Here is a 20886-nt window from a genome sequence, read left to right on the forward strand (position 1 = left end):
TATGTTAAATAAGTCATATTTAATTACAGCAACCAGAACCGTTCAAAACAAATTGTCAAATTAAAAAAAAAAAGTATGCAGTAAAAGAATAAAAGAGCGCAACCTTTCGAATAGATTTAATACTGAAGAATATACAGGAATACTTTGTCTCTCTATATTTTATGCTTCAAATTTGCAGTTTTTGGCTTCTGACAAACAACCAATTAGTGTACTTTTACAATAAACAACGGCACACATTGTACATGTAGAAACACAATGCCATGGAAAACCTGCATCCTTCAATCTATTAATGGAGGAATGAGGCAGGCGGCTGGGAGTTGTAGTATCGCAACATAAGGCTACACAAGTGCAGAAACACTCTTTAGAGCTTGTGCTCACTGCTTTGAGTTTAGTACAAAGCGCTACGTGTCTTTATCATGGTTACGATCCCATGTAGAATAGATTTCTCTGTGGAGCTCAGTGGAATAAACACATTTATTCTATAAGGAAAGGCATAATAAAAGTTCTGTAGTCACCTCGTATTCGTATTTCTTGACTTCTGCGTTGTCCCAATCCTTTCCAGAATGGTCATGGAACAGACATATGTTGGTTTAGCTTAAGGCAGAGAAAAATGGGCCCTGAGATCAAATACAATCTTTCACTTTCTCTTATCACCTGTAAACATGGTTAGTGAGTCTAGAGAAGTTTAACTCATTCAATGCTAGGCGGGAGTATAGCACCACCCCACGCTAACACAAGCCACAATGGGCTCCTCCCTGACTGATTTAGAGATGCCTCAGTACCAGACAGCAGAGCAATGAGCACTGAACGTCCCCACCCCGTCCACTTTAACCCAAACCCTGCTCCATCTTGATAGGATCTAGAGAAAATTAACTCATTCAGTGTCGGGCAGATGCAGAATCCTCTTAATCAATACTAGCCGAGCCAATTCCTCAGTGTTGAGATGCAATGCCCATAGGGGATACCAACCCTGGCACAAAAGAAATAAGACCTTGATAATATCACAAAAGGACGCTAAAAATATATACTTTGGGGTACAGCAAAAATGCCTGAATGTTAGCCACAGTGGGATGAGACTGGACTGAAAGGGGACATTCCCCATGTATGACCAAGGCCAAGCTCTTATGCAGGCATTTCAAAGTGCAACACTGCAAAATACAGCACGACAGTCTCTTCTCTGAGATATAAATGTTATCTACACAAACGCAGGAGATAAACAGCATCCAGAACGGGGTTTCTTCTTAGGGTAGCGCTGAACTGCAGGAAGTTCAGAAATGTCAGGAAATTCACTTTACATTAAGGCACAGTCCTTTGTAACCAATGTAGCAGGAGATTTTCTGCTCACAGAGACACTGAGTGCCTCCTCCATTAGCTGCCAACCGATATTTAGAATTCCAGTTCAATGTTCTCAGTATGTGGTTGTTTTAACAGTAGTGTATATCTGCTCCTCTGCGGTCAGGTCTGCATTTGCCAGACAATGAGATGGCTCCTTTCAGACCTCCTGTGCCTTGGATTTGGTAGTAATAGCTCCCCATACCCTTCATCCGTGTCTCCCGTCTCATCCCCTAGATTCACAGCAAACAAGAACAAGGAGAACAATATGAGAAATGCATATTCTGAGACTGTTTGCAACTGGTCTTAATTTTTCATTATCTGTAGTTTTTTTTAATTTATTTGCATTTTTGTTCAGCAGCTCACAAGTTTGGAGTTTCAGCAGCTATCTGGTTGCTAGGGTTCAAATTACCTTAACAACCAGGGAGTGGTTTGAATGAGAGACTGATATGTAAATAGTAGAGGACATCAATAGAAAAATAAGTAAAAAAAAAGTAACAATAAAATTGTAGCCTCACAGAGCAATAGATTTAGACTGATTTGATCATTTAAAGGCTGGTTCTAACCTGACCGACTGGATGTATACAGCAAGTAGGGGCAAAACTTTCGACAGACCATTAAGCCCTCAATGCAGGCCCTGACTGGCAATCTGTGGATTGAGGCAAATGCCAGAGGGGCTGCTGTAAGAGTCCATAGACAGTCGCTATTTAGTGGGCTGGTACAGGGGTGTTATGGCTCTTTTTACTTGAAATGCTGAGGCCTGGCACCACTGTATATGAATGGGGCTTCAGATGCAGAAGTCAGGCCCAAATTTGTGGTGAGGCCATGCGCATGCGTGGGGGAAGAGAAAGGGGGCGACCTCGGGGCGCCGTTTAATCAAATCTGCCCTGGCAGAAGTAAGAGAAGTCACATCTGATGTAAACCTTTCCTAATTATGGTCTGTCGGCTACGGCAAAATATATTTTACAAGCTCTACAGCGGCAGGGACCTCCTCCCTAATGTGTCCTTTAGCCCATGGCACTTAATCTCTGTATATTTAACCTTATGGTTGTTACTTTTATCATGCTTGTCCTCCCTGAGGGTACGTTTCTATACTTTAGCATTGGACAGTGCTGCGTATTCATGTAGTGCTTTATAAAGTGAACGTACATGCCATTAATAAATGAGCATAAGGTGCAGTTACATTTTACTGATATAGATAAGTATTCAAAACCAAAGTTCCAGCGCTTTACAGGCTCCTGACTAAGGGTCGAGTAGCTCCTTGAACTTTATGCTTCCCAAAATAAACCCTTGCCTGGTGTACAGAGAATGTGCCACTATATATCATTCTGTACAACAGGATGGAAGTTACAAACGCATACTGTATCTTTATTCACAGTCTCCACAACTTTAATGCCCCCCTGGTAAGCGGTCATGCTTTACAGCAATTAATCTGTACTCATGATTAGGCTACAATGCTTCAGTATGTTTCTGATGATGAAAAAAATGAATCAAACAAAGTTGCCAGAGTTTCCTCATTCTGCCAAAACCTGCAAGTTTACCCTAAATATAGGCTCCACTAAGATGTGGAAAAGTGACACAAACAGATGAGGTGAAACCAGGGGTGCTTTATACCTGCCTGTCTAGATTCACTGGAATCGCAGCATTCAAAACATTTTAAATATGGTGATCACAGGTAATCATGCCAAAAGACTTCCTTCTTCTGTATTTTTGCCTGATTACCCGGGATTGCCACAAGTTAATTGTATTACATGCTCCGATTCAGATGCATGTGGACAAGTATTTTTGGGAAATTTGTGGCCTGTGTGAGAGGAGATTTCCAGAGAGTGACAAAACGTCCCATCTGCCATGGCCATTAATCAGTGTTTCCTTCTAACAACATAAACAGGATATTTCCTATAAAACTCTAGTCAGTTCAATCCAAGAGAAGGCTTTCTCTCCATCCTTACACTGTATTACGTTGTAATTCATAAGAACTTAATATTTGTGGATATACATACAACCATTTGGATCTACTGGTTTGATAAATGTCCACTAATAAGAATGAATCTTGGAAAGAGTTAGAGGTGCATCAATAAATTTCTCTTAGGCTTTTGCTCGCTCCAAACTCCCCTTCCCAACACTGGGACCCCCGTGCTCAATCACAGTTATGCCTGAAATAGTCCACTGCCTAATACTTATCCCCAGTGAAGAAGCACAGCCTGCACCTAGAGATCCTTATGGATATGTTACCTTGTAAGATACAAATGCCACAGAGAAAAGGCCACTAGGCACATTCACTTCACTGAGAATAAATAGTAGGTGGTGACCTATTCTAGACAGAATGTTGGGCGAGCAGCTTGTGTACCAGTGTTTGGAGAGTGGAATTTGTTGGACCAGCAGCTGAAAGCAAATATAGGAGAAAAAACTTGAAATTGGTTATTTAGCAGTGTTGGGGCAACACTTCCCATGATTCTGTTCTCCTACCCCAGTAATCAGACTCATGCCCCACTTAGCATGCTAGGTCAGCTTGTATGTGATGCTGACAGCTGCAGTTCTTCAAAAGCTGGGCTTTTTTACAACTCCCTTTGGACTTTATCAATTAAAAAAATGTATACAACATTTTAACAGACACGTATAAATTTAATTTATAAATTACCTGCCTTAATTTCACATGAATTCTATACCTCAAATCCTCAGCACCCAATTAGGAGAAGGAAAGTTATAGTTACTGGGGGGGCACCCCCCAGTGATTATAATCATTAACCTGATATCACAGGCTGGTGCTACATTTTGCTGAAAACTGCACAGGCCCTGAATTCTACTATAAAAGCACCACAACATTATCTTCTCCATGTCCTCTATTTGGGCCCAGGCCAGGAGCACATGTGCAGTATCTGTAGTATTAAGTGAAATCACTTGTTGTGGTTTTTCTCTTGAAGACATTTTTTTCTAATCATCCAGCTGGCTTTTTACAATTTAGAATTTTTCATTCATTCTGAATTGAGAAAGCCAGTTGGACTGGTAAAAATATTTTCAAGAAAAACACAGCAAGTCCAGTTGATTTGACTTATTACTAGAGATATACAGTGGCCTGGATGAATGGGAACCTTCACGAATACATATGCAGTACTAGGGAAAAGACAGCTTTTTGCTTCCAAGTACAGCTTTTTACACTACTGAGCATATACACCTAACCAGGATCACACAGTAGAAGAAAGAAGCTGAAGAAGTTGACAATGTGGTGCTCATGCAGAAGTACCCCAAGCCAGTGCAGTTTAGCAAACAGGAGCACTAAAACATCATTATCAGGTAAGCCATTATACTCGCAGGAGTAAGCCTAACATTTTTATCACCCCTTTCCTTCTTGCTTTAACAATTTCTGAAGTTCAAGTTCCTCCGAACCCACTTAACAGCAGACATGTGTAATGTTGGAAGATGTTTCCAAGTTAAAACACCCTTAATTAATGCACAAAGATTTTGCAATGTCATGTAGGTAAAAAAAAACAAAAACAAAAACAAGAAAATTCGCTCCCCTACATACCTATCTTGAAGTTAATATATCCTTCCCCTCCACTCATGACCAGCACGCTGGAGTTTTCCATGCTTTTACAGTTTCCTTCTGATGAGGAAGGATTAATGCAACCTGGAAGAATAATATTTATCATTATTAGTACTCACTTCATTACTCTTATCTAAGCATTAAAAAAAAACAAAACAAATATTACAAGTATAAAAATGGCAGAGTATCAGACAATCACTTGCCAATAACATGAACACATGGATGATTTAGTAGCTATACCATCCAATCACAGGACTGATGTATGAATGAAAGTACAACAGCGCTTTGACACAGAATAAAATTCTTCACCCCTTATGGAAACAGAGATTTACCAGTTTATCGTTCTTAATGAACTGAAGAATTTAGAAGGACTGGTCAACAAATACTTTGGACAATGCCAGAAAAATATGGTTGATGTGAAATCTGCATCCCAATGAAACATCTCCATTTAAAGTTGTGTTTTACATGCAAAAAAAAAAAAAAATATATATATATTTTGAAACGTTTTTCCAACATTTAAAAAATGATTAAATTCATACCTGGAACACATGCAAAAAATTTCACGGCATCTCTGTGACCGTGGAAGCAGACTTGTGCATATTCTATTGAACAATATAAGCCGCTGTGGGGCACATTCTCCACTACATCTTCCTCTGTGCAGCGTTTCACCTGTTCTGCAAAGACAATTTCAGCCAAGTTACTAAATGTATCTGCTACAGGTCCCAAGTTCTGACCCCGCAGCCGCAGAAGCTGATTGGTTGCTGAAATCTTACCTCTGGAAAATGGGACAGAAAGGATCACTCCGCTTGTAGTTCCAACAAAAAGCCGATTGCAGAATATCGACATCGCAGACACTTGTGCCATAGATACACCCAAGCTGCTAGAGCCTACAAGTAGGTAATAAATGGAGCCAACATTACATTCGAAGTTAGCCATGATATGCATGCACGTTTAGTTTTTAGTATAGCTCTGCAGCTCTTTGTTATTTATTATAATTTATTTAAATAGTTTTGACAGCAGTTTAAAGAGATTATACATGACTCACATCAGCCACTTCTCCAGGGGAGCTTACGATCTAAGGTCCATATCACATTCACACACACTATGGACAATTTTATCATACACTGAGGAAACCCACAGACACAGGGGCACAAATATATACTTTTATGATAGTTTGTTGTTTGGTTTGACAATCAGGACACCAGAACTGCATTGCTTCAGTGCCAATTACTGAGGCACCCACATTAACACCCTGAACTTACCTGCTCTGGTTCTTTTATTCAGTTTAATGCTATGGGTTACTGCTCCTGGGCAAACTTAGTGCCTTTTATATGGGGGTATATGTAGTTACAAGAAATCCAAAAGATGAGGGTCAGTTAGGTCACAGATTGCAGTGTATTTGGATTTTGGTGCATGTTTTTATATATGTTTGTTAAACATGTGAGTGAGGAATAGGTTGGCCCCAGCAGAGAAACACTAAACTCAAGTGGGGAGAAACAAGAGGGTAAGACAGACAGTGTTCAGTTACAATGTGGAAGGCAGGGTACAAAGTGCATAAAGTGGGAGAATTCCACCTTTTTTTTTGCTGCAGATTTCTGCACTCCATTTTTGAAGCAGAACCTATGAATACAGTGCTGGGATAAGCCCATGAGGGATAAGAAGCATGTAGGCGTTATTTAGATGTGCGCATTTAGAGAGAGGTAGCAGGCACAGGCCGAAATGGCCTGCTCTATGGCAGGTGGAAAGTACAGGGCTGGGTTTTTGCATTGGGCACTAGGTGTAGAGTGCAGCTAGACCAGGAGCAGAAATGCCTTTGCTCTGCTTAGTGCACTTGCACTTCCGCCCCAGGTCATTGTAATTGACTCCACTGCTGTCTCTAAGAAGTCATACCTCAACACAAACAATGACCCATACTTGTGTTGTGCCCTTAGCTGCCCTTTTTAAAGTGGAAACTATATTTTTTAATGCATAAACTAAAACTCTTTCAATGATGACTGCTGGCCTGACGCATGTGATACTTAAGGTCACACTCTATATTCCATTAAAATGAATCTTCTACTTTAAAGCCAAATGGCAAGATGGGCATATTATAGTGACAAAAGAATGAAAGCCCTGAACACTTTTACTGCAAAATAAGTGATTTTGTAATGATAACGCAGATGAACAGATCTGCTCTGAATACATGGCCATGATCCAACTTAAACACACATGGAGCAGTAACAACTAGGTAGGAAATCCTCTTAGGGACTTTAATGTTTGGAATGTGAATTGTGGCAAATCTGAACAATGTTAATGACTGAAGCAGTTTATCTGTCAGCGAGAAATGGGGAAGGCAAACACCCTGTACTGCACTAGCAGGTTTACTCACCCAGCATCTTATGAATGAAAGGCTCCAATTCCAGTTCCTGTAACGGCTGCCCTGTCTGTGCGTCGAAAAGGCGCAAAATGGAATCCAGTCGAACAGAAACCCATACACCTTCCCTTGCTGCTGCCAAGTGTCGTACCTGGCTCTCTGTGCGAGGGGTGGCTTCAAACCATTTCTAACAAGCAAAATAAGACAGGAACTGAGTTTTTATGAACTTAATGTAAAAAATGAAAGCTCAAAGAAAGCAGGGTTGGACTGGCATGCCTGGTGGGTTCTAGTCTCAGTGGGCCTTCCTTCCTCTATATTGTCCAACTAGCAGTCCACATTATCCCACTGTGTCTTACAGATGCATTTTACGTTTATGCGTAATTCTTGCCTCTACTGTATATTGGAACATTTTATATAAGGAGACAAAAATCATTTACAGGGAAAGAGAAATGTTTATTAGAGACTGAAAGCTTACTGTGGGGTACAGAATATGGCCAACAGGCCATCTGTGGGGTTACACCCAATAAAGAGGAAGGAGGGTCCTCAGTATGATGCGTGGGGGAGGGAGACAGTCAGTAAGGCACAGAAATTATTGGAAAATGTAAAATGTTTACCACATTTTAAATAAACAAACCAAAAAATTATTTTATATTTCTGCTTGTTTATTCACAATTGGCATATGAAGCTATAATTGATATGAAATGATGTAGTGAAGTTATGGCATTGAACGCCACATAAACTGTAGCCTATAGGGTCTCAGGCCGTAATGGGTCCCAGACTATGGCACTGTGGAGAACAGTGAGACTCTTGTTACTCCTGTTTCATGTGTTATTATCTTCTTCCAAAGCACTTTTGGCTGTATGCCTGTAGTAGCGAGTTCAAAAGTGTCTGAATATGCAGAGAGAGTTTTGTTTTTATAATTAAAAACAAAATCCAGCCATTCGAAAAAAAAAAAAATTACTTGTAAACAGACTGTAGTGTTGCAGGCCTTGAACCAACACAGAATTTAAAGCTGTCTGGGAATGGTTAGAGGCTGTAAATATTTCCTGAGTAGTGCGCCCCCTGCTGTTAACAGACTTTTTAAGCCTTGATTGAAAATAGTCTTTTTCTTTTACTTTACATGGGTTATTAAACATGGCTAATTACTTATTGTATAAACGTATTCCAAAAAAACAAAATGCTTGATTAGCTATGCTTGATTAAGTGAGAAAAGAAATGGGTAATTAAAGGTAGGCTCTGCATATTATAAATAGAAACCAAATGCATGAATAACAAGCGAGCAAAGCAATATTTAAAGTAAGGATTTGTATCTTAGGGTACTGCCAGAGGAGAAAACAACATTCCACTCTGCACCCAGTTTGGTGCTGAATCCGAGCCTTTTTCAGGTGCAGACACAGGGTGGATTTTGAATTGAAAACAAAAATGTGCATTTTCAGACCATAACCTACCCATATGAGTGCTGACAGGTGGATGCCATGCCTGTCAGACTTTACTCAAAAGGGTGCAGACCACAGAGAATTACAAAAAAAAAAGCCACATGGAAGATTAGATTTATGTCTGAATATGCACTAATATAAACATAAATTGTTACATTCACCAACAGCTCTGTAACGCAGAACAACTGCATGGTGTCCTCTTTACAATGCCTGCTCACTGTATTCACCTTGATCTTAGCCGTCCGTGGGTCTACAACATAGATTCTGTTCCTGTAACCGCACCAGACTTCATTCTGTACAGCTGCACAACAGCGGATAGATTGCTGAGGTCTTCCGAAGTCCACAACTTTGGGGTTTTCCAAATCCCATTTCCTATCTGACAGAGCAACAAATGACCATTGTATCATAGGCAATTCCAGGAATTACTTAAAGGGTATTTATGTCTGAAATGAACGTACCGGCATTTCGACTGAATATTGCAAGTGTCCCGTCTCCCAAGCTAGCAATAACACGGTTGCTAGCATACCTGATGGATTAAAATAAGAGATGTGATTAGCTGGGCAAACCAAGAAATACATGGTGTATATGAGAATAAAAGCATTTTGTTTGAGCAACAGAACACATTATCCCCGAAAAACTACACTACTCCTAATTAAGTCCTCCTTTTGCTACTTTATGTAACTGACCTAAACAGACCAATCACTATTTTTTGCAGTACAGCTAATACCTAAATTGCCTACAAATATATAGATGCATCTAAGGCCCTAATGGCCAGGATATTTCCTCCATCCAAGGCTTCCTCAGTTGCAATTTTGTTCAGAAAACTTCTCATAATCTCTACCTCCTGTTCTGTAATGCGACTGCAATAGCTGCACAAAAACTGCCAATGTATAAATGCACCCAGCCTGCAACCTTGTGATTTTATATGGTTATGTGACTTCTAATAGCTTTATATTTATAATAGCTGGTACATTATCTCCCAAATAAATTATAACAGCCCATGACCAGCCCCTTCAAATATCCACCCCATTAAATACAATTGAAGATATGACAAAATACTTACGTAATACTATAGATAGCATCTTTAAGCTGTGTCTTCTGAATACAGTTTCGCCAACATGAATGTGCAGAATGTAGAAACAAGCTAAAGGAGAAAGAAAACCTTTCAATAATACGGGCAAGGAAAACAAGTGCCAGTTTCAGTAAATAAAAAGGCAAATATGGCGGTGATACAGCAGAATCCTAATTGGAGGGTTGGAAATAATGGATTCCTTAAAAATACATGCTTTTTAGGCAGTGGTGCAGCTACAGCCCCACAGGCCAAGGTGCAAAATTTGCGCACAGGTCCTTCTCCAACACAAAAACCAAAGTGTAATCTTGCAGATAACTGCACTGAGGCATCGGACCTCGGTACAACTGCACACCCAATTATATCTAGGGGTGTCTTATAAATGCAAATGGAAAGCATTTTGGTTGGAGAACAGGAGGTTCAGGAAAGTATCTTGAGATGAAAGAAGTGACCAGCATAATTATACATGCTTAGATAGGTATACGTATATAACAGGATGAGAGACACATAACATTATAACATCATTTTTTAGCCTTGACCTAACCTGGTAGTTATTGATTTTCCTAGTTAAGAACCCATGTTGCAGCCCACAACTATATTTTAGCGCTCAAGTGAGTACTAAAGCATACTACAGCCAGGCTAGAGGTAATTAGCCCAGGTTTATAAAAAATATTCTTAACAATTTATCTCTGTAACTGCCAATTCAGTTATTACACCTACACTGTATCTTGAGTGACTCTAAAGTCTAGCAGCATACCTAGTTTCAATTTTTATAAATAGCATTTAGCAGAATTCTGCTTTATGGTGCTCTCCTCTATATTTGGATTGACTTGAAACTGACTGTTCTGGTGGCTTCAATAAAGTTTGCTTACCTTCCTTCCTGTGTTCCAAGCCAAACAGTGGCTTCCTTGCTACTTAGGTAACAGCCTTCTTCTTCAGTTTGTTGTGTATCCAAATCATCCAGTCTGTAAGCTGTAAACCACAGGGGCAGTAGTCAGATATATGTGCCACAGTGGCTTCTGAATATGTTCCTCCACATACAGAATTTATATACACCTCATAACACAAACATCTCAAATGGGACTAAAGGTGGCCATACACGGACCGATTTTTTACTTACAAACGACCGATTCCCGAACGATCCGATGCTATCGTTAAGTTATCGTATAGTTGGTGGTGTACGAACGATCGTCGGCCCACTAAACGAGCCGACATTATCGTCCCCAAAATCGATCGGCCAGGTTTAAAAATTTTGGTTGTTTAACGATAAAATCTGCCAGTTGGTGTGAGTGTCAGACATTTGTCTTTCAACAATTGTTCTCTGCGCATGTCACGATTGCCAGCAGCGGAAGTCAACGACATTCGATCGTACGTAGATGTACGATCGTACGTATTTTACGATAATGATGCGACAAAATCTTTCCCGAATTATCGTTGCCCGTGGATGGCATATCGTATGGGAACTCGATCGCCATACGATCGTTTGTCGATATAATCGTTCATCGCACAACGAGCGAAATCGCCTCGTGTATGGCCACCTTTAAACATAGTTAGATTGCTGCCATTTGCAGTCTTGGCTATTGGATGTGTGGTTTATGGAATTCAGAGGGGGTTACAATTTCTGGCAAAGTGGGACACACTTTTAAAAAAAATAAAAATAAATAAATAAATCCTAAAATATTCCCCAGAATAAAGCATTTTTTCTCCTCATTTAATCCCATTCTGGTTGTGTTTTTCTATAGCCTGTGCCAATAAGCTTCTCAATGTTTCCGATCAAGAGAAGAAGCATATGTAGATCCAATATTCTCTCTGTAGAGACCAATTGCAATCCCGTGGGATACAAGGCAGTGTGTTAAAAAACCTCCAAATGTTAATACAATAATAGTCAGAAATGAAGAATGTGTACTTCTGTCTGAACAGGACAGGCCATCAATAAACATTTAAAAGCACAGAGACACTTTGATAAAGAATATGAGTACCTGGCACACTGGTGACACACAGTACATGATTATTGGGAATGACAAACTGGTCCATGACATGATTCCCAGAGCTGGCATCGATCACCATCATCTCACTGGCAGAGTGGGTACCTGAGCAGATCCACACTAAGCTGGGCACGTGCTCACTCTGTTATAAAGAGAAGACATAAAGCATGAGAATTCTTTGGCACTACTCTAAACCAGGAAAGGGCAACATGCAGCACCCCTGCAACACAGTGACGCGTACTCTTGTTCTGCAAGGCTACAATTTTATTGTTATTGTTACTTTGTATACCTTAATTTTCAACTCCTGTTCAAATATCAGCCTCTCATTCAAACCACTCACTTAGCAACCATTGTAACTTGGTTGCTAATTTAAGTTGGTTCTGTGCAACCAGATAGCAAATTGGAGAGATACTGAACAAAAAGTAAAATAACTAAAAAACTACAAATAAAAAATAAAGACCTACTGCAAATTGTCTCAGAGTATTACTCTCTACATCATACCAAAAGCTAACTGAAAGGTGGAAAGCCCTTTAATGTACAGCATATAATCTATGCCATGCTAAAACCTGGCACATTTATATGGTAGCAGAATCAAATACAAAAATGCTGGGTTAAAAATTGGAATCTTGCAGTTTTTTCCAAGAAATTCAATGAGCACATACTGTAATTGCATCCCACACATGCACACTCTAATACATTAATGGCAGTGCTGCACCCATAAAACCCATGTTAAATGTAACAAATTAAGGACTTTGCTGGAAGTAAAAATACATAAAGACCAAGGCATATTTCACACATGCACTATTGCAAAGGGGCAGGAAATTACCCTTATACATTGGACCATCTTTAGAGCAGCTAGTGTCCTTTTAGCATTATGCCTGCCCATTTAGCAGTATTTGTCTCCAGTAGTGAATTCTACCACCCTAAAAATTATTTTAAATTATTTTCTATTGTGTTTGTCAAGCTATATAAATTGTTTAAATTTGGTGTCCTTCAGTCTTCGAATTACACAATTACAGCAAGCAGGCAGGCACCATTTTGTGGCCACTGTTATTAACATCATTCCAAAATCTTGTTTATGTGCCAAAATATGGGACCTGATAACCATGCCCAAGCACTGGCTACACAATTAGATGGTGAGGAGGGAGGGAGGAAGTGAGGAATGCAGTGATATTTAGGAAGTGCTGAATGGAAATGCCTCTATGCATAAGGTATGGAGCAGGGGCAGGCAACATATGATTGACAGCTGGTATTATAAATGCCTTTATAATGGTTATGGATGTGTTAATAAAAATAGGAATCTGGATTTCAATCGAAATTTTAATTTTCATTTGAATTATTCCTGGGATTAAGGATGGATAAAGTCATAGTTTAAAGGAAACGTAAACCATTGAAACAAACAAATTAATGTAAAAATGCTCAACACTTTTGCAATTTACATTTGTTTTTTAGTAAATTGCTAAAATAAAGAATTTGAAAAAACAGCACCACCTGCTGTTCATTTTTGCCAACTGGGTTAATTATGATTGTGGGGAAAAGGAATTCTTATTATGTTACTCTTCAGAGAAAATGAAGTTAAGTTTTTCTAGGGCCTATTTGCACATTATTAGTACTTATGCTTTAATAGACAACATGATTTGAGAATCATCTCTTTTGTTATTGTTTTGTTTAAATAGTGGTATGCCAACAATGATATGCTTCTAAAAATCATTAGATTTACCATTTTTGTTTCATCTAGGGCAGCAGGGTTAAAATTAAAAGGCAGAATGACAGGCCATCCACCCAAGCCAACAGACAGAAGTCTTGTTAAGGCATCTTTAACAATCTGTAGCTACTCATAAAATCCTGTATAGGAATCATAATGAAATACCAAGGAATGCCAATAAAAACGGTACCAAGGAACTGAAATACAACTTTATTTAGGTTCTTTATAGGCAACTTACATTTTTGTTTGCTGCGCTTGAGGCACACAAAGGATCTATTCCAGTCGCACACCAGAGCTGCATGAAACAATTTTAGAAAGATGAAACAAAATACATATGAAATGTTTATATGAATATAGTGGACAGGAATCAATTAGAGGTATAAAGAACAGAAGCTAAAGAGAAGGAGGAAACTTCACAATCTAAAAGCCTTGTTGTGTGGCATTTAACATAGGTTACTATGTACATATATACCCACTTTAGTGCTTGGATCCTTCTGGTCCAGCAGGCGAAGCTGCACTAACACAGGGAAACCTTTCATTTCATTTTCATCTGTTCCTTGAGGATCACTCTAAAACAAAGACATAGTGGCATCACCACATGAAAACAAAGTGCATATCTACCATCTATCTATCTGTCTGTCTATCTAGTCATCCTTAAAAACACACCTTTTTGCCCACTGCAGGAGGCAGGCTCCAGCCATAAAGCTGAGCTTTTCCATGCTCACTCCAGATGTGAGAACGAATTTGCCGATAAAGCTTATACTTTTTCCCTCTAGCTGAAACTCCATCGGCGCAACTGTGAAGGAAATATGGGAAGAGACGAGGATGTCTTTTAGTAAACAAGGATATATAGAAACACATTTTGCCCATCTGATACTTTATTAAGGTAATGCACTAGAGCAGATAACACAACTGTTGGTAGTTTGCTATGAGTAATCAGGCAGGGCAAAATTAACAGAGATGAAAATTAGAGACCCCCTACATCGCAATCTTTTTCCACTTCTTGGATCTTTGTTGTGGCCCCAGGGCAATGCACAGTAAAGCAAAAAGCCAAATTTTTGCTTCAAAGTCCAGCTTTCATTCTACTGTGCATGTGCGGCTGCACCAAAACGTAGAAAAAATTCAGAGCCATGGTGGCAGGCAGTTTTACAGTATTACCCTTGGTTCGTGCAAAAGGAGAACCGAAGAACCGAACCCGGGTCTCAAGTAAACTGTTACAATCTTGGGGCTGGGACTAATATTTTGGCACCTCCCAGTGACTATACCTTTTTAATCCTCTTTAAATATAATCTATATGTGTATATTTGATCAGATAGGTCCTCGGGGGGCTGAACTGCAGACTCTATGCATCCGCCCCCAACCAGTAGAGATGCATACTACATGTACACCAAATCCCTATATGTGTGCACTTTTCAGATCAGCAGAAGTACTACTGTGGTTCTACTCACTCTGTATGTGAGGTACTGCGTGCATGAAAACTTAAAGACTGGCTCTGGACATTGTAGCTTCCCCGACCCTCTTTGTACATTACAGCAGAAGCAGGCTGAACCCTATCTGAAGCAGGACCAGATGTTGTTGCTGGTCCCACAACTTTTCCTTGTGGTCCGCCGGAGGAGCTGAATAATCTGTCGAAGCTGAATATATGGAAAAAGAATTATGGGTTAATGACAGAAAAGCACTCACTATATTTATAAATGTTAATCTATTTCTACTGTGAGGAAAGGCAATAAAGTATACAAATTTATTTGCTTTTAGGAGTCAGTCCTGAGAGAGGAGTAATACACTTACACTTTCCAGAAGGAAGATTTTTTCATTTGTACAGCTTGGACATCTTTTGAAGCACTGGATTTAAGGAAAAAATAAATATATATTACTGCATTTAGCCAAGATATTATTATAACATCTATTTTATACTGCCATAATGGAGGTACAATTAAAACTATTATTTTACTATAGCAGCAACTGACATTATTTCTATACACACTACACAAATATCATGGATTAAAAAGTAACATTATTCTTTATTTATATAGCACTGCCATGTTACAGACCACTCAGCAAAGATGGCTGAGTCATCTGACATTCACACAACAAACTGGGGTCAGCAGAAGCCAATGAACCTACCACGGGTGTAGATTTTTCAAAGTATAAAATTAGAGCTCACCACAGTACCATTTGATAAATATGCCTCTTAAAATCCCATAGGAATCTAATTTCACACTTTGATTAATCTTCCTCTCTGGAGAACATACATAAGACAGGGACCCTTATCTGCAATGCAGCAATGCTAACTAATGCGCCACCTTGCTGCATTTTCGTTGCAGTTATTCCTTGTAATGAAGGCTAAGAAAACAAAGGCATGTGCACTGATTAGTATCTTGTACTCAAACTGTATTGAAATGTTGAACTCTTTGCATGTGTCGCTCATGCTTTAAAGATTAATCATATCCCCCAGACATCCGTAATAAAGATAAGAGAGATCAAAATAGTAAAAAAATTTTAAGTGTGGCCAAGCATTAATCAACCAGATACTTACCGCAACCAGATTGGCCATTGCAGCCAAATGGAAATCACCAATTGCACCCTCCATGACTGAAATAATCAACCGAGTGAACTCCAACAGGAAATTTGAATACGGAATTGCCACTCTACACAACAACACCCCTCAACACCTCAAAATCTGGGACATTTGGGAACTAAATGGCCTGGCCACCTAGCTTCATTAAGCTTCACAAGGGACACCCGCCCACCCGCCTATATCCCCCCCCAGTAGCAGACTTACTGCCAATATAGATTACCCAATGACTAATAACCTAACAGCCATCCCAGGCTTATAACATGCATCCTTCAGTTATCTGTACCCTTAGCCTTAACTTTTTTTTTCTACCCTCCCTTTTGAATCTATCTTATTGTTGGTTATCCTCTTGCAGAAAAAGCAGACACAGCAATTAAGACTTATCACTGGTACAATAACTCCATTAGTTCATTGCTTCATGATAACTAATATGCCTCTGTATAATATAACCTTGTATTTCTCTGTCCTTGCTTTTGTTATTGGAAAAAAATAAATAAAAATATAAGTTACAAAAAAAAAAAATAGCGGAAAAACTTGAAAATATGTATTATTTATACCATACTTAGGTAAATAATAGATGAAAACTGTAAATACTGGAGAAGAAATGGGAAAAAATGGTCATTTTCATTTTCAAACATTACACTATCTATTACATTGTTCCTATGCACGCACACACTGCATCATATGCAGCTCTTAGCACTATGCCATGTAAGGCCAATGAGCATCCCCGAGGGCAGGGCTGTGCCAATGGAACCTTAAAGATAAGTTACATTGCTTGGGGATAAATGGCACTAACTTAAGGAGCATAGGGCATACCAAACCTGCCCTAGTATAGGAATTAAAATATAGCAGCTTAGCTTTAAGTTGACCTTCAGCTACCTAGAAGAGATTTTTGATTTCAGCACAAGGTTGCTGTAGTTGGCATTGTTGCCCCCACAGTTTGAGATTGATTTTATATATATATATATATAATCAATCAAAAAATGGGCTGCTTCACACAGGTCTTATCACAAAGTTTAATAGTTTATTAGATAAATAGCAAAGAACTTTATCTAATAAACTACTAAACTTCGTGATAAGACCTGTGTGAAGAGGCCCATTTTTTGATTAATTATCTACGTTCTTGAGCACTGCACCCAGGCTTATTTGTTGTGAGTGCCGACCCGCAGGACTTATGGTGAACAAAAAAATTTATCTGTAGAATATAACCATTGCTGACGTTTCGGCTGGCGTTCCAGCCTTTCTCAAAGTTACAAATCTACAAGTGCAGTGAACCTAAATACATCAAGTGGCGGGAAACAAAGACTGTGATGTGGGCGTGACGTGGTAAATGACTGAGAAGTGAGACTCAACATTACAAAAGGACAAAATCAAACGAAAAATAACGGATAAAGTTTAAAAATAAAAAATCAGAGTTACATGTATTAAACCCTAAGGCCTAATCAATATGTAGGTACATAATTTTACATGTGACACAGTTGTCAGAGGTAAGTAAAGTGTCTCATCATAATAAAAAACACGCAACAAGAAATGACACGTAAATGTGTTTAATTATGATGAGACACTTTACTTACCTCTGACATCTGTGTCACATGTAAAATTATGTACAGTGGAGGAAATAATTATTTGACCCCTCACTGATTTTGTAAGTTTGTCCAATGACAAAGAAATGAAATGTCTCAGAACAGTATCATTTCAATGGTAGGTTTATTTTAACAGTGGCAGATAGCACATCAAAAGGAAAATCGAAAAAATAACTTTAAATAAAAGATAGCAACTGATTTGCATTTCATTGAGTGAAATAAGTTTTTCAACCCTCTAACAATAAAAGACTTAATACTTAGTGGAAAAACCCTTGTTTGCAAGCACAGAGGTCAAACGTTTCTTGTAATTGATGACCAAGTTTGCGCACATTTTAGGAGGAATGTTGGTCCCACTCCTCTTTGCAGATCATCTCTAAATCCCTAAGGTTTCGAGGCTGTCTCTGTGCAACTCTGAGCTTGAGCTCCCTCCATAGGTTTTCTATTGGATTAAGGTCCGGAGACTGACTAGGCCACTCCATGACCTTAATGTGCTTCTTCTTGAGCCACTCCTTTGTTGCCTTTGCTGTATGTTTTGGGTCATTGTCGTGCTGGAACACCCATCCACGACCCATTTTCAGTTTCCTGGCAGAGGGAAGGAGGTTGTCGTTCAGGATTTCACGATACATGGCTCCGTCCATTTTCCCGTTAATGCGAATAAGTTGTCCTGTGCCCTTAGCAGAAAAACACCCCCAAAGCAAAATGTTTCCACCCCCATGCTTGATGGTGGGGATGGTGTTTTGGGGGTCATAGGCAGCATTTTTCTTCCTCCAAACACAGCGAGTTGAGTTAATGCCAAAGAGCTCTATTTTGGTCTCATCAGACCACAGCACCTTCTCCCAGTCACTCACAGAATCATTCAGGTGTTCATTGGCAAACTTCAGACGGGCCTGCACATGTGCCTTCTTGAGCAGGGGGACCTTGCGAGCCCTGCAGGATTTTAATCCATTGCGGTGTAATGTGTTTCCAATGGTTTTCTTGGTGACTGTGGTCCCTGCTAATTTGAGGTCATTAACTAACTCCTCCCGTGTAGTTCTAGGATGCTTTTTCACCTTTCTCAGAATCATTGACACCCCACGAGGTGAGATCTTGCGTGGAGCCCCAGAGCGAGGTCGATTGATGGTCATTTTGTGCTCCTTCCATTTTCGAACAATCGCACCAACAGTTGTCACCTTCTCTCCCAGCTTCTTGCTAATGGTTTTGTAGCCCATTCCAGCCTTGTGCAGGTCTACAATTGTGTCTCTGACATCCTTGGACAGCTCTTTGGTCTTTCCCATGTTGGAGAGTTTGGAGTCTGCTTGATTGATTGATTCTGTGGACAGGTGTCTTTTATACAGGTGACTAGTTAAGACAGGTGTCCTTAATGAGGTTGACTAATTGAGTAGAAGTGTCTAACCACTCTGTGGGAGCCAGAACTCTTAATGGTTGGTAGGGGTTCAAAAACTTATTTCACTCAATGAAATGCAAATCAGTTGCTATCTTTTATTTAAAGTTATTTTTTCGATTTTCCTTTTGATGTGCTATCTGCCACTGTTAAAATAAACCTACCATTGAAATGATACTGTTCTGAGACATTTCATTTCTTTGTCATTGGACAAACTTACAAAATCAGTGAGGGGTCAAATAATTATTTCCTCCACTGTACCTACATATTGATTAGGCCTTAGGGTTTAATACATGTAACTCTGATTTTTTATTTTTAAACTTTATCCGTTATTTTTCGTTTGATTTTGTCTTTTTGTAATGTTGAGTCTCGCTTGTCAGTCATTTACCACGTCACGCCCACATCACAGTCTTTTTTTCCCGCCACTTGATGTATTTAGGTTCACTGCACTTTGTAACTTTGAGAAAGGCTGGAACGCCAGGCAAAACGTCAGTAATTGTTATATTCTACAAATACATTTTTTTGTTCACCATAAGTCCTGTGTGGAGCGGCCTACTTTCAAAAGATTTTTGTACATATACATGAGGACTGCACCCAGGCAAGTTTAACTTTGAAAATCGTGAGTGCCTACCCTATGGATTATTATTTCTATTTTGCTACCGTGAGTGTTGGGGTGGTCAGTAGAATATTTTATTAGGGTGTCGGTATCATTGAATATTTAAGGAGCACAGGCTGTGCTCACATGAACATTTCTTTTAATGCTATAAGTGGGAACACCTCCCAACAGATTTATATAAAATAACAAATGCAAATCAACTCTAAGTCAAGAATTCCACAGGCTCCAGTTATCCACTATAAAATGCAGATATTATTCTGATAACAGATATACATTCTGGAGCTATCCATGAACATATAGGTTGCCTTACTAGTTACCAAACAAATCTATTAATAATAAACTATCCATCAAAAGTGAAATGCTTCTTTTAGCATGGCAGAATATGCTATGATTTTATTGTACCATATACGATTATATATGATAGGTATAATTAGTATGGCTGAATGGACAGCTGCTATAATCTGCTTGAGGCCAAGAAATACCTATGCAAATATAACTGTGAACATAGGGCACACTCACCGCAGCATCTCTGTTCTGCGCACTGCATCCTGAAGTTCCATCAGCCTCTCCTTATACTGGTTCCTTTCCATGAGCACTCGTGCCATTTCTGCTCTAGTGAAACGCTTCCTCTGTGCTGCAGGGACATCTACCTTGGGAGCACACACAATGTTTTTTAAGACCAACGGTAGATGTTTCAAATACAGGAGTCATTTAGAGTGGAGTCGAAGCTCCAAAAATTGGAGAAAGATCAGTTTACTAGAGCAAAGTTTTAAAGAACAGCCTATCAATTGTAAAATGGAGCAGAAACATGCCAGGATGTGCCCGATGTGCACAGGTACCCTGTAAGCAACTTACAAGAGGGCACGCTTACAAGGCTCTATGCACTGAAAGCTAACATGGCATTTAATACATCTTCAACATAATGTAAATGGCTTATGACTGGACTAGCACTGATTATTAAATAGTACCTCAGCATCTTCGCTGCTCATTTTTCTGGCTTCATCCAGCTCGAGTCGACTCCTTAAACACAAAAAAGCAAAAAAATTATTAAAAACCACTACAAAAGACTGAGAGACAACTGGTAAAGACTATATAAGCCAAACAAATCTAATGTTTTAGCATTAGGCCACCACAGTTTCAGATTAGGGCAGGATGAATTGATGTGTGGAGTACTTAAATGTAGCACCCCTCATACAATATCAAGGTCCAGGACTTACTTCTACATGCTCTTTCAGTATCAACACTCTGACTGCAGTGGCCTCTTTGTAAAGTCTGTAATAAAGCTGGCACTCAGTACTATGTAGCAGAAC

General features: G+C 39.3%; 1 protein-coding gene across 1 annotated transcript in view; it reads right to left on the reverse strand.

Annotated features, from left to right (window-relative positions):
* The window catches only part of LOC100493724 (C-Jun-amino-terminal kinase-interacting protein 4), a 52154-nt gene continuing 31268 nt past the window's right edge, over positions 1-20886 (reverse strand). The window contains exons 12-28 of the mRNA XM_002939963.5: positions 20545-20596; positions 20096-20226; positions 15210-15263; positions 14870-15055; positions 14088-14217; positions 13898-13990; positions 13660-13716; positions 11711-11858; positions 10604-10703; positions 9726-9806; positions 9121-9188; positions 8890-9038; positions 7242-7413; positions 5647-5760; positions 5413-5547; positions 4856-4957; positions 1-1565 (exon numbers count right to left, since the gene is read on the reverse strand). Coding sequence (XP_002940009.2) covers positions 1456-1565; positions 4856-4957; positions 5413-5547; positions 5647-5760; positions 7242-7413; positions 8890-9038; positions 9121-9188; positions 9726-9806; positions 10604-10703; positions 11711-11858; positions 13660-13716; positions 13898-13990; positions 14088-14217; positions 14870-15055; positions 15210-15263; positions 20096-20226; positions 20545-20596 — 1882 coding nt within the window. The 3' untranslated portion in view covers positions 1-1455. The remainder of the gene's footprint in view (positions 1566-4855; positions 4958-5412; positions 5548-5646; positions 5761-7241; positions 7414-8889; positions 9039-9120; positions 9189-9725; positions 9807-10603; positions 10704-11710; positions 11859-13659; positions 13717-13897; positions 13991-14087; positions 14218-14869; positions 15056-15209; positions 15264-20095; positions 20227-20544; positions 20597-20886) is intronic.

Source organism: Xenopus tropicalis, chromosome 7 (genome assembly GCF_000004195.4).
Source record: "Xenopus tropicalis strain Nigerian chromosome 7, UCB_Xtro_10.0, whole genome shotgun sequence".
NCBI lineage: Eukaryota > Metazoa > Chordata > Amphibia > Anura > Pipidae > Xenopus > Xenopus tropicalis.